Source organism: Solanum stenotomum, chromosome 10, assembly GCF_019186545.1.
Source record: "Solanum stenotomum isolate F172 chromosome 10, ASM1918654v1, whole genome shotgun sequence".
In the NCBI taxonomy this organism is placed as follows: domain Eukaryota; kingdom Viridiplantae; phylum Streptophyta; class Magnoliopsida; order Solanales; family Solanaceae; genus Solanum; species Solanum stenotomum.
Genome location: NC_064291.1, coordinates 5,043,336 through 5,058,197, shown reverse-complemented (window position 1 = coordinate 5,058,197; position 14,862 = coordinate 5,043,336). Strand labels below are relative to the sequence as shown.

At 28.0% G+C, this 14,862-nt stretch overlaps 2 protein-coding genes across 2 annotated transcripts in view; one reads left to right on the top strand and one right to left on the bottom strand.

The window, feature by feature from the left end:
- Positions 1-14,862, top strand: part of LOC125841478 (uncharacterized) — a 181,000-nt gene that overhangs the window by 75,251 nt on the left and 90,887 nt on the right. The window lies entirely within an intron of this gene.
- Positions 12,890-14,536, bottom strand: LOC125841476 (AT-hook motif nuclear-localized protein 26-like). Its single transcript, XM_049520623.1, has 2 exons — positions 13,639-14,536; positions 12,890-13,549 (listed from the first exon to the last, which is right to left on the bottom strand). Exons 1-2 carry the CDS (start codon positions 14,153-14,155, stop codon positions 13,131-13,133), a joined length of 936 nt encoding a protein of 311 aa, XP_049376580.1. The 5' UTR covers positions 14,156-14,536; the 3' UTR covers positions 12,890-13,130.

The window sequence follows — 14,862 nt, the reverse complement described above, 5'->3', positions numbered from 1 at the left end:
GAGAAACAGAAAGAGAGAGATCTAATATTTTTCTAGTATTGAATGATGACAAGGGGACTCATGATTACTTATAGAAAATGGATCTATTTTATTATTAATGACTCAGACTGGAGTTTTTACAATTCAAATTATAGAAAAGTAAATATATAAATTGATTGAAAGTGGTTGATATACATCCCAACTTTGTCATTTAGAGTTGATATACACTTGTTATGAAAGTGGTTCATATGTAACCCTATTGTTATACAAATGACTCACATATATAAGGGTATATATGAGCCACTTTCGTAACGAAGGGCATATCAGCTCCAAATGACAAAGTTGGGGGAGGGATATATCAGGCCCTTTTCCCTTTATTATATATATATATAATTTTTAATCAGGTATAAATAATATCTTTTTCATCAATTGGTTAAAGTGGTATATATATATATATATGGATGCATTAACTTTATAAAAAAGAAATGCATTAACTTTGTATACTATTAGTACCTTGTTTGATACACTCTTTTAATTTATGTATAATTAATGTTCACTCTATTTGATATTAAAAAAATATGAAATTTTATAGTATTAGTAATGCTAAGTGTTTTAATGTATGCAGTAGTATGATTAAAAAATAAAATTACCTTTCAAAATTCTTTTTACATTCTTTCTATCATATTATGGAGGGTTATTTTTATAATATTTTTTTGTTAGAAAATAATGTATATTATTTTAAATACTCTATTAAAAACTATTTCCAAATAACTATACACATTACTAATATTGACATTACTAATACATCAATTTCTATACACCTTGTCAAAGCCTAAAATTAGGGAGTTGTGTTTGAGAGGTGTGTCAAAGGCATTTAGCCTCAAAACTATATATATCTTCATAAATAAGTATATATCAAGAAGTCAAGGGAGTTCAGTAGGAGTTCAGTATTTCTAGATCTATTATTGGTAATCTCAGAATTATTTTTACTTTTACAATGGTTAATTATTATATAATTAAAAAATATATAACAAAATTGTAATAAAGGGGGTTATTTTAAAGTGTATTTATTTTTATTTTTTTAAATAGTCGGTATTTATTAAAGATAATTAAAAAATTATTATAAAGATAAAATATAACATAAAAAATCAATTTTGAAAGAAAAAAAATAATCATTATAATATAAGATTATATGATGTTGTAGTTACAGAGAAATCCATATACATCCAAATATATGAAAGTCATTAATATATTGGTACTTTAGCAAGCCAATTTATTATCAAACATCTGGCATGAAAACGAAAGAAATTGAGAAAAATCCAATTTGCTGTCCATTTTTTTAGTAGTCTACCATGTAATTGAGTATTTCTTTTTTGTATCCATTGTCAATTACCTTCGATGATAACAATTGACTCTAAAAATAGGTGGAATAGGGGGAATTAAAGTCGAAATTTTTACTAAAGGATTTAAAATATGAAGAAAAAAATTACAATTAATAAGAGAAAGTATCATAATACATTGTCATTTGCTATTTATTTGCGTCATTTTTCTTTTTTACCATAATAAAACATTTGAACAAGTTGAAAAAATTTAACATCTGTTATATTTACGATTAACTGAAATCATTTATAGAAAGAAAAAAGAACTTTTATTGTGTTCTTGCACTATGTTTGCATTGATTTTAAAAGATTGTAGGTCTTATTAAGGCTACTTTTATTTATATAATTTTGGTTTATGCTTTTCATATTTCTAGGATAAGAAGTTCACATATCAATAAAATATATAAGAGATATTAGGTATATAAATAATACACATCGATAAAATACAAAAGAGATGTTGAGCATATAATAAGCAGGAAATTACATTTTAGTGATGCGTTTTAAAGTCGTGTAAGCCTAGACTCAAAGCGGACATTTCACTAGCGGGTTGAGCCGTTATAAATGTTATCAAAACCATTCTTGTGTAAATCTTGTCGATATGGGAAAGAGTCAACTGAATTTAGGCAAATTTTGATCAAGCGGGATAAATTAACCTCAGTGAGTCTTAGACAAATCTCATGCAATGGGTAAACCTCTGCGAGGACGTTGAATCTATAAGAGTGGTGTGAATGTGACACCCTAGTTTAGAATAAAAAGTCTCACATTGATAAAAACACAAGAGACATATTAGATAAATAATTAAGCAGACCTTAAACCCCAATGATGCATTACAAAATCGTGTGGGCTTAAACCCAAAAAGAACAATTCACTAGCGAGCTGGATTGTTACGATCTTGTCTTTTTCAATACCTTCGCTCGCCATGATTTCACATTTACAAATTCCATTTGGCATTTATCTTTTAAAAACTCTTATTAAAATTTGTGACTCCACCATTAATGAGATGAAATATATATATGTTCAACAGGAGGGGGAAAAACAATTTACCAATATCTTTTTAAAATCTTGTGTCCTACAAGAAAATGACCTCGTACTTGGCATTATTATATTTTAGATAAAATAAATGAAGATACCAATATACAGATAACAGTACAAAGTAATCAATCCTATATTTGAATTTTACTCATTGATGTCAAAAAAAATAAATTATAATGTGAAGATTTTTTACATTATTATTGTACTAATAGGTCATTTATTATTTTATTTATCAGATTATAATATAATATTTTTCTTATAAATCTACATTTAATTTAATTACTGAATAAGTGACAATTTTCATTGGTCAAAATTATATTTTGTACACATAATAAATCTTAACTATTCTTAATATTATTTCTGATTTTACCCTTAGTCATCGATGTACAAAATTTAAACTCGCAAGTTAAGGGACTTGTAGTTTAGCCAAAATATGGCCTATTAGCTAGAAGATTTTTTATATATATAAAAAATAAATAATAATCATAAATTAGAAGATTAGTTAGCAATTTGTGATGGTGTGCTCAAAGCTAATATTAACCTTTTTCTGATTTGAAAGACAAGAAAAAAAAAACCCCAATTTATTTCACTTTGAATTAATTAATGTCATTATCAAATTATTTGAGTTGAAAATTATCAGAAAGTGCAGCTTTGTTGGTTAATTAATTAATTAGCAAAAGTTTGCATGGTTAATCATTGATTAATTAGTTATCTAATTATTTAAAGTCTACGAGTTAATCAACTTAACATGTCAATATTAACACAAAGGATCTTTGTCTTAGTCATCCTTCAATCTTTAATTAAGAGTTAAATCTTAGGGATTAGTTGTGGACTATTTAGGGTGTGTTTGGTATGAAGAAAAATGTCTTTTATGGAGAATATTTTCCAAAAAAATAATTATTTTTTAAAAATTAATTCCCGGTGTCTGATAAATAAGCAAAAACTATTTCTATATAATCTAGGTAAATACATACTATAAAGGTGGGAAGGAAATAATCAATATGGAGTGTCACTTACAAAACTGTTTTTTCTATTTATACTAAGAAATTATTTTCCTCATTTTTAAGAAATTTATGTTTTAAGAGAAAATATTTTCAATTTCTTTTACTAACCAACATGGAAAAATTTTAAAATATTTTCTTCTCCCTAACAAACACACCTTTAATTAAAGAGATCTATTGCTAGCTTTGAAGCTTTTGCTCTATTTCAATTTTGGGCCGTTGAATAGAGAAAAAAGTGACACTTAATTCCTTCTCTATATCATTTTCACTTTTGTTATGATCTTATCCAATATTCCCTCATTATAATTTGGTTGAACACAAAAAGAAAAAAAAAATCAAAGACACATTTCAATTTTGAGTTTGACTTTTATAAATGGATTGTGTAGAAGAATTTGAATATTATATTATTTAAATGATAACTCAAGTTTAAACGTTTATGAAAAGTAAAATTATACTAACCTGAAAATTAATACATGTTAGATTTGACCCAATATATATTTCCCACTTGTCCAATTATATATTGTTGTTGAACAATTTTTGGATATAAAAAAATTTTAAAGACCGGTATTTTTATTTTTAAAAAGTGTAAGAAGTCATAATATATTTGATGATCGAAGGATCTATCGACTTGCATATATTCACTTCTCGTAGCTGGTAAGGAGAACTTTAATGTAATTGTAAATTCATTAGAAAAAGCTTAGCGCGCGTGGCCTCCTCTAATAATTCTATTTGTATTTGATGGCAATGTTTTGATTGGCTTCATTGAGGAACGTAATGTAATGGTTGAAATTTATCCATCATTAATTAAAATTTTCTTAAATTTAATGGACGAATATAATAAAGCCCTTTTCCCTTTAATTGGCCCTATATACTATATGTATATGTACAAGTCGAGTCAGTAGATACGAATATCGAATAATTATAATATAAAAATATATATAAAAAAGATATGATTAGGAAGGGTCCATAATCCTGCTAGTACTATTAGGTCCAGAGAGAAAATTCCAAAAAAATGACAAAATAATTGAGTTTTATATGTATAGAGGAAAATAAATTTCTACCTTGTGTTATGGAAATTAAACATTTTCCTTTACAAGTCTATTTCCACTTGATGGCACTTGTATCATTATCAAGTACAATGACGTGCACTAGAAATCCCAAATATTCTTTTCATTATTACAAAAATCTTTATTTTTCTAAATTCATCAAAGAAAATATATGACTATATATTAATGATAATTTGTTATAAATATTGGACAACCAAGCATATTGGAATAAATAATCCTACATACTTTTTCTTTATCCGAACTTGATATCAGCAATATAAGCAAACTTACACCGGTGAAATTTATAGTTTTGTAACATATTGAAAGCTAGAAATTTCTTGGAAGTATACTTTGTGGCACTCATTAGTGATGGGATAGATATAATAAGTTGAATAAGCATAATTACTTTGGAAGTAGACTTTGTTGCACTCATTAGCCACTATATATACAATATAGAAAGCTCAAAGAGAAGACAAATAATGCACATGTAAGCAAATAATGGTATTTTGAATAGTAGCATGTATAGCCACTCAAACTTTCACTTAATTATTCTTTCTTTTACTACTTCAACTACACATGAGTCATGACTATATGGCAATGTATATGAGAAAATATATATGGGCCATTGTCTAAAGAGTAATGAGAATATATATGTATCTTGTTGTAGTCAACAAGAAAATGAATTTTGCTTTAGCCATGTTCTACTCCATTCTCAAGTGTACTTCAACAACCAAAAGTTGTGAAAAAAGAATCAAGAATACATTTATTGGAAAAGAGAAAAAGGGTGCCTTCCTTTCTGCCAAATTATATATAGGGTTATATACACCAATAATATCACATGCATAAACCATCAATCATGTTACTCCATGCATTTATTATATTATATTATAAATATATATATATTTAGAGATTGAAGTTCATTGTACCTATTACCTCCCTTCACCCTTGTGAAAAAAGAAAGTTAATTGCTTTTGGATTGAATAATGTATGATAAAAATTGAATAAACATAATATTTATATATAATGAGATGATATTCATTCTATCACAATCTAAGGTCATTGTATGTAATTTTTATTTTGTCCAACAGACTTTATAGATTTATCTCTTGAGCTACAACATTATTAAGTTAAAAAATGGGTTTACCATGTAAATTTATGTAGTTTGTTTTATATAGTACTTTATTTTTCCCTTCTTTATGGTGTGAGATTTACTTAGGGTATCGTTTGTTCTTTGTATTTACAGTAATCCTCCTCTATACTACCTCTCATCAACTCCTCCTGTGTTAGGGGCATCATATACATGTACTCAGTAGGCGTTTGGCTATGCGATTTCATCCCATGATATGAATTCATGAGATGAACTTAGTATTTGGACATGCGATTTTACGTTGATTTCGTCTCATGATTTCATATCATGAGATGAAATCTCAAATTCTCCAAATATCATGAATTTGAATTCAAATCATGATTTGAGATTTTTCAAATACAAATATTGAACCCCCAAAGTTTATATTTTGCAAACCTAAGCTCAAACTATGTATTGTCTAATTTGTCCCACCAGACCTTACAAATTTGTCTCTTGACTATGTAATCATAGATCTCAAATGCGTGTGTACCATGTGAAATTGTATTATATCTTATATAGTACTTCACTTTTCTCTCTTTTGAAAAGGAGTTTTACATAAAGTACCATCTTTAGAAGTTTGCTAGTCTTTCTCCTTAATCGTCACTCATTTTGAATTCACTAATTTTAAATCTTGGAATTCTATTAGTAATCTCATTTATTTTCTCACAATTACTATACTCCCAATCTCTTTTATATACTCATACTAAACTAACAATCTTTTTTTCTATTTCTATTTACTTTTTATTAGATGTTGGGAATAATAATTTGTGTGGCAATCAAGGCAATTGATTGCTATTCTCCTTTGAATTTAGCCAAGAAGATGCTTCTTCTTCTTCATCAACAACATCATTACTAGCACCCCCTTATTATAATTTCTTTTACAAAAAATGTCAAGAATAATATTGATAAGCAACTTGAATAATTATTCAAACTGTAAATTATGATGTCTATACCAAGTAATAATTAATACATTGGCCAATTGCTGCTTTATGAATTAAAAAGTTTTGTTTTCTACATATTTGATCGGTCGATCAAAAATAATTATAGCCGATATATAAAAATATATTTCTTTGACTTTTTTTTTTTGGTGGGCGACTATACAAGGTAAAATTCCAAAGAAAAGGTCTAGCTATTTAATGGAAAGTTTATAAACACTTTAATATTTACCAAATATATAAATAACAAAATACATAAATCAGTTTATAAGTTTACCCAAAGTCCTTACTAAGTAATATTTTACTAGTGATAGTAAGCAAAAAATCCCATTTTTATGAAAAAATCAGTACTTGGAAATTGTTCAAATGAACTTATCATTAATTTTTAATCTTCAAATGAATATTCTTTAGCAATTAAATTTACGTCTAGTAAGACAAAAATTCTTTAAAAATTAAAGTCATGTCTTGATATAACTTGTGAAATATTATCATACAAAAATATAAACATATGCCCCTCAAAAAGGTTATTTGTTACGAGGGACAAAAATTAAAGACCAGTACGAAATAGAGGGTAAAGGTGCATATGACCCTTAACATTTTGCTCAAACCAAAGTCCAAAATCAAGTCAAGAGGAAATTTTAGTGGGCCGAGTAGTTTGGGCCAGACATGAAATAATCAAAGTCCAAGTAGCCCATATAGACAGGTTACATGAAACTGGCCCATAATAATACTTTCTTCGTTTAAAAAAAAATGATCCAGTTGAAGTTTAAGAAAATAAAGATCTTTCAACTTTGTGGTGCTAAATTGAAGTTATGTTTAAACGTACCAAAATGTTCTTTAATCTTATTGTTTTAGACATGTCATGTAGAAAACTGAAATTAAAGTATTACCCAAAAAAGAAAAGGATCATTTTCTTTTAAATAGACTAAAAAGAGGTAGGTTTTTTTCTTTTATGAGTATAATATAATTGCACTAATATGATCCATCACACAAATGAGGGTTGGGAAATTATTTGCATTGACTAACCAAAAAATATTCATAATAGATGATATGAAATTTTTTTAACAAAGACTTTTTAATATTCAACTAATAGTTGATATCACCTATATGTCTGGTCTTTTAGTTAAGTTTACATTGATTTTAAGTAAATATAAAACTTCCAATACCTTTTCTCAAATATATTTAGCTCCAAAATCTAATTTTTTTTTCAATCTCAAAAAATATTATTTTTAATTCGAACCTTACAAAATGGATAAACACCTTGTACAAAGTATCTTTTTTTTTTCCTTTATTAATGAGTCTGGATTACTCGATCTAGTAAACACTGAAAAGTTGAAAAACATATGCTTATACGATTAAAATAAAATAGGAGGGCCGGGGAGGGGGGGGGGGGTCAAAATTATTGAGAAAAAAATACAATATGTACCAAACATGTCTAATCAAGATGTCTTACGTACAAACACAATGATTAATTATAATCTTTTGCTAATCCACCCTGTTTAGTGTCAACTTGTTCATGTTTTTTTTTGCTTGTGATATTTGTTAATTAGAAAAATAATATATTGAAAGGAATCAAATCAAAAGCCATGTATCATACTCCAATTAATTATTTACAAAATAGTCAAACTAGAGACATAAATAGAAATCTATTTACGATTTATTATAAATATTTTTTTATTCACGTATACAATTTATTTATTTATTACAAATCACTAGATATTGTTGTGCAGAAATAGCGCTCACTTGGCAATTAACTTTGTTTTCTTAAAAAATAATAATATCTTGACATACGTTTCAAATTTCACTTATTAATTTAAAACTCTAGAATATCGCCTATTTTCTTTTCAATTTTTCAAAAAATGAAAAATGATTAATTTTTACCCGATTTCTTATAGAATTATTTTTTTAAAACTAAAACGGGTCATAATCATTTCCTAGTCAAGATTATGATGTGTAATTTTTGTCCATTTGTTAATTATAATTAGCTTAAGAATGCTGACTTTTGTCTTAATCAAAGTAAACATAAGTTTAATCGCCGTATTAATTGACGAGACAACATATTAGCTACGTATTGTATAGTGTTATCTTTATCTCAATTTGAACAAAGACTAAATTTATCATATTGTATTGTCAGTTTAAATATAATGTTTGTTTTGATTATTACATAATTTATATTCTATTGTATCGCATTGTTTAAATATATTGTTAGGTAACGATGAAAAGGTTCATTTTATGTAATGACCGATTTGGTGTGATTGGATTGTTAATTACCTTAATATTTTCTTTTCACTTTATCTTTACTCATTATTTAAATAATTACAATGTTTTATCTTTTATTCTACCTTTCCATGGTAGCTACATGTTCCTACTTTTCTTTTAGGTTTATCATTCAAATTATGAGTCGTGACATTATTTAATGACAAAGAACGATACAACCTATTCAAATATTGTATACATTAAAAACAATACAGATACAATACAAGTATACAACACAACACATTAATATACAATACAATACTTTGCGTAGTACCACTACTAAATCAGTGGATTTTATTGGTTTTTAAGAATTATCTTTTATTTATACTCTTCAGATTCAATTTATTTGCAAATTTTCTTTTTCTTTTTTTTCTACAAAAAATAACTCCAAGTATTGATATTTTGCATTTTTGTATTTATAAAAATCGACCTCGAAAAGTTGATAATTTTCAAAATAACTAAACAAATCAATACTTCTTTGGCTACTTTTTACTTGTTAAATTTTGACTTGGCACAATTATTAAGAAAATAATTATTGATATAGTAAGTTTATCATTTCATCCTTATTAATTAATAGGATTCCACATATATTTACTCACTACATTTTTTTAAAGACATTAACTCAGTTTTAATAAATAAAGAGTATAATAGAAAAAAATAAATTGTCTTTTCTTGATTTGTCGAAAATAATAAGTAAAAAGAGAAAGCAAATTAAAAAATATTTGACAACTATATAGAAACTAAGACAATAGTTCTCAACTCCCTTTAGAAAGGGCTAGAGAGAGAGAATGGATAAGCTTTAGATTTTTGACACGTGTGTTGCACGTGATTGTCAATTTCAAAAATATATGTTATAATAAAGACTATTGTTTATTTAAGCAAAGATTTGAATAATAAGCTTAGTACAAAATAATATTACAGATTCTTTTGTGAATGTTTAATATGAATCATCATATATATCTCTTATTCACGCAAACTTATGAAGATGGTAAATGAAATTTTTTATTAGTTAAATCTAATAGTGTTTATATTTATTTTAATTTTATGAGGTTCAATCATGTAATTAGTTGTATCTCACTAATATTACCTTATAGACGATATTTGTTGTGTATACAAAAATTAAACTAATACAAACTTCAACTGGCGTTATTACAAGTAATATAAACTTTTCTACGTCTAAAATACTGAAATATGAAGAAATAGTAAACAAGTAAAACAAAAGGGCAATGTTTATATAGTATTAACTATTTTGAAGCAATCTTTCTGACAATCTAAATCACATAAGTAGCATTGATAAAAAAAAGTCATTCTTCTGTCTTGAGCATCAAAAAATCAAATCGTGACAATTCTCTAAATTTTGGAAAAAGATATTCAGAAGCATATATCTACATCACAAGAGAAATTGTTAACAAAAACAAATGAATAGAGACTACATCATGTTAACTTCATATAATGAAATATTACATACTAATGTATATGTTAATAATTTTTTTTTATTATATCATCAAAATTATTTTTTCTCAAGTATGTGAGGTTATAGAAATAGAACGATTTACTTCATCAGAATAGTGATACCTCATATTCCGCTAAACTTTTAAATCACTCAATGACAATAAATCACACAAAACTTTTTAAATACAAGAAAAAGAAGAGTAGAAGATTAAAAATAATTGTGGTTGAAAAATGAGAGGAAACCCATCTATTATAGTCAACAAAGGGTAGTATGAACAAATGTTATTGTGTCTAAAAAGTCATGACCTTTCCGAGAAATCACAACCCTTTGGAAAAGTCACAACTTATTGAAAAAGTCACAATTCTTTGAAAAAGTCACAACTCATCGAAAAATCACAACCCTTTGAGAAAAGTCACAACTTATCAGAAAAGTCACAACTCATATGAACAAATATTAATTTAGTGTCTTATCTGAAAAATCATGACCTTTTCGAGAAATCACAACCCTTTGAAAAAGTCACAACATTTTTGGAAAAATCACAGCCCTTTGAGAAAAGTCACAACTTATCGGAAAAGTCACAACTCATCGAAAAATTCACAACTTAAGTTAGGGATATTATAGTAATTTAACATTCAAGTTAGGAGTTCATGTTTTTAAGGTAATATAGAATATAGATATTGTTAGGGTTTTGCCCTGATTTTCTTACCTAATTTGAAGTTTATTTTTCCTAAAAGAAAAGACAAAAACATTACCATAAATATTTTTACTTTTCTTGAAAGGAAAATATAATATTCTTTCATATTTGGTTTATTCTTTCCTTTTAGGAAAAGGTTTTGGGGTAGCTAGTTCTTTTCTAGTAGGAAAGGTTTTAGGACTCTATAAATATAGGTTTGTTTCTTCTAACAATAACGCAATAGCATCCACAATGTAGACATTTAAGAGTTTTGTTTATGGGAAATTTTCTCTCTACAGTTTTTATGTTTTGTATTAGTTTTTAATTATGTAGGTCAATTGGTCGTATCATATAATAATAATATTATGTCTTTTAATATAATTTTTTATGTGTCGTCTAATTTATCCTCATATGATTTATAAATTATAAGCTTCCACATGACGCCCCAATTCACCTTTAACCCAACAAATAAATAGATATCTATTGCATTACCACATGTATGTAGATAAGGTTAAGGTTATATGGTGTGTTGCATAAAAAGCAAGCAATATATATAGGGGAAGGGGTGTCTAGTTTATATGTATGGGGGAGATCTAGGTGCACGCTTGCTTGTTTTGGTGCAAAGAATATGGAGATGTGTCTCACTTTTATAATTAAGATTTCAAGAAATAAACACATTGGAATTCTAGCCATTCAAAAGACTCTGATTGATAGAGGTATAATTTTTATTTTAAAAGACATATATAATGTAATTTTATAATAAAATAATTATTTTCTTGATATGTCAAAAGTGACAAGTAAAAATGAACGAATAAAGTATAATACATATTAAATGGAGTTTTTAACACAAGTATAGAATTTTATCGAAGAAATTAAGTTGAACCCACGGTTAAAACTCTAACTTCACCTTGTAGATATCCAGTCTCGAATTTTTCAACGGATTATATTTAAGTGAAGTAAAAATTTAAGAAAAAAAAACAAAAATTATATAATATTCTTTATTTATGGAATTTTGAACTGTTAGTTAACTAGGACTCAAATATATTAAAGAAATATTTTATTTTTTTAAAAAAAAGACAATCAGTCAGAGCAGAGCTGCTAAAACGTTACAAATGGTTTTGCCTCGAGAAAGAACCTCTTCAGTAACTGTGCACGTGCAAACGACTGTCCATATTCAGACTCATGTCTCCCTATTATATAAAACCCTAAATTTTTTTATAACTATTTTTATTAACAAAAAATAAAAGATTTTGAAGAAGTAAAAAAGATACTCTAAAGTGAAAAATAATGTTGGAAAATAAGCTTATGCAAATACTTTACTATTCTCTCGGTCTCAATTTATGTGTCAGCAACATATTTGATCACCAGTGTGTAATCTCATAAGTGAGATCTGAAAGGGTAAATCATGTGTATGCTATCTTTGTGGGGTAGAAAGACTTTTAGATTGACTATCGGCTCAAATAAAACATATCAAAGTAGATTTGAAAAGAAAATAGAGTAGTGAAGTCCCAATTTATTTGTCACCATTCAAATTTTGAGAGTTAAATTTCTTAACTTTGACTATAAGTTTGAACATAAAACAATTTAAAAGGCATTATAATTTATAAGTCACATTAAACAAGTTAAAAGGCCTAAAATGAATCACGAAAAGATTATGATAAAAATAAATTTGTTTACCTCTATGCCAAACACATACATTGGGATGAAGGGAGTACTATAATTGCCAAGTACTAAAAAACATGGTCATTAGTAGAACTCAATTATCATGGTTATGGAATAATAATGTATTAAATGAATCTCACACAATGATGGATTTCATAAACAATGATATGATTTTTTTTTTGGTTGTATTGGTTAGAGAATAGTTGAAATTCATTTATTATAAACTAATTTCATGAAGATGCAACTCACCAAGAAACTAATAAGTTTACATCATTCAATTGATCAAATTAATGACAAACATTTCATATCATTTGATCATAGTCAAACTCACAATAGAAAAGCCTAAATTAAAGTGTAATGTGACTAATTAAAAGAAATTAACAATTATGAAGAACTTAATAAAATGACCAACAACAACACATTCCTAAGAATTCTTGTAAACTAAATGGAGATAATTTCAACTAATTAAAGGTCACGACCCTCAAATTTTGGATCATGAACATATATGATCCAATACTGGAGGGTCGCGACCTTAAACAAGTTAATCAGAGAAAATTATTACCCGGCCCTTGTACGAATCTCATCTAGTTAGAATGGAGGTCGACCCGTTGCCCAATATGCCTCAGAAGGTAATTGAACATTATTGAGAAGATTTGGTGGCATTCCATGAAATAGTGAAGGGTCAGCTAATAATGGTTGTTGTTGTTGTCCTCCTGGAGCGATTGTCGCTCCAGGAGAACCTAGTGAACCTCCTTGAACCGGAAGTTGGTTCGAATCATCCTCATCTAAAGGAAGTCTTTCATAAGCTGCATTGCTAAACGAAGCCGCCATAATAACAACCGGACCAGATGCCATAAGGGACCCTACCACACAACCTCCCACCACCTGACCTTGTCCGCCAGCTAAATATATAGTCAACCCTGAAGCAGCTGGCGGAGCTGGTGGTGGGAGAAATGATCCTGCTAAGGATAATATCTCAAAACGTCCATGTAGGGTTGCAATCGCACCTAATAAGCCCAAAAAAAGAAGAAGGTAACATTACAAAGACAGTCATAAAAAAAGAAAAATCAAGAAAAATATTTTTAAAAAATTGTACCTGGTGAAGCTGGTTGTCTTAAGTTTACATTTGTAACATTTCCTGTTCCACTCATAATACAAACTCCTCTTTGACGTCTTCTTGAGAAATTTGAAACACTTTCCATAATATCACAACCATCAGCAATTTCCATAACATGAGTTCTAAGGGCATTTGCACTATCTCTAGTGATGATGATAGGTGCTTTTGGCTTATTTTTGGATCCAGCAGGTCTACCTCTAGGCCTTCTATTGAACTCTCCATCTCTATGGCTTCCGTTAACGCCTAATTCATCCGTTGATTCATCAACATTTGAATCATTGTAGTTGTTGTCGTTGTTGTTGTTGTTGTTGTTCTCTTCGCGATCTCTCTTTTGCCCGGACATGTTTAGGCCACTTGTTCCACTTTGCTCGTCTTCCGAGCTATGTTGGAACTGAAGTTGTTGTTGTTGCTGGTGGTGGTGGTGGTTGTTGTGATGCTGTAAGTTGAAATTTCTCGTGTGGAAAGGAGGGGGTAGAGAATTGTTCGATGGATCCATAGTCTTTTTTTGTATAATTAATTCTCAGAGAGGCAGATCTAGAACAGGTTCAACAATAAATTTAACTGAACCACTATCGCGAGAGAGAAAATGAAAATGGAAATATGTCTAATAGATCACATCCATCTAGCTACTTTGACCAGTTGACTCTAAATTTTGAATCTGCGTCTGATAATCTGTACTTGATTTTTGGGATGTAGATTGATGGAAAGAGTGAAAGAGAGAGAGAGAACACTAAAGTTTGGAGAAACAAATTAAAGAAAATGAAAGTACAAGAAAGGGAAAGGATGTAATGATTTGAAAAGATAAAAAATGTAATGATTTTATTGAATTCAAAAAAAAAAAATCACTTTGTTTGCTTAGTTTTGTAGAAGAGAATATAAGGAGTTGAGTTAGGGTTAGCTAATAACTTAGCTTGTGAGAAAAAGAGGAAGATTTAGATTTTAGATCTGGTGGAGTTTTTGCATATTTTGTTTTGGTTTTGGTTTTGCTGTGCTCATGGACGGTGCACTGGTCCCCCTCACCCCACCCCACCCCTAATATTATTTAATTTGAGGTTCTGAATCATGCGTGAACGTATGATGTTTTAATGTGTGCATCGAGCTATCCCTCAATCACCTTATCTTCTATAAATCAATAGTGTCAAATGATTTTTTTATAGTTACGAGTTGTTTACGTTAATAATTATGGATCGATGATTGTTCATA

What these genes read in the sequence shown, in the direction of transcription:
- LOC125841476 (XM_049520623.1), bottom strand. Translation starts at nt 14,155, where the DNA reads ATGGATCCATCGAACAATTCTCTACCCCCTCCTTTCCACACGAGAAAT. An exon ending in AAGACAACCAGCTTCACCAG is followed by an intron (nt 13,550 to 13,638) that starts GTACAATTTTTT and finishes TGGGCTTATTAG; the next exon opens with GTGCGATTGCAACCCTACAT.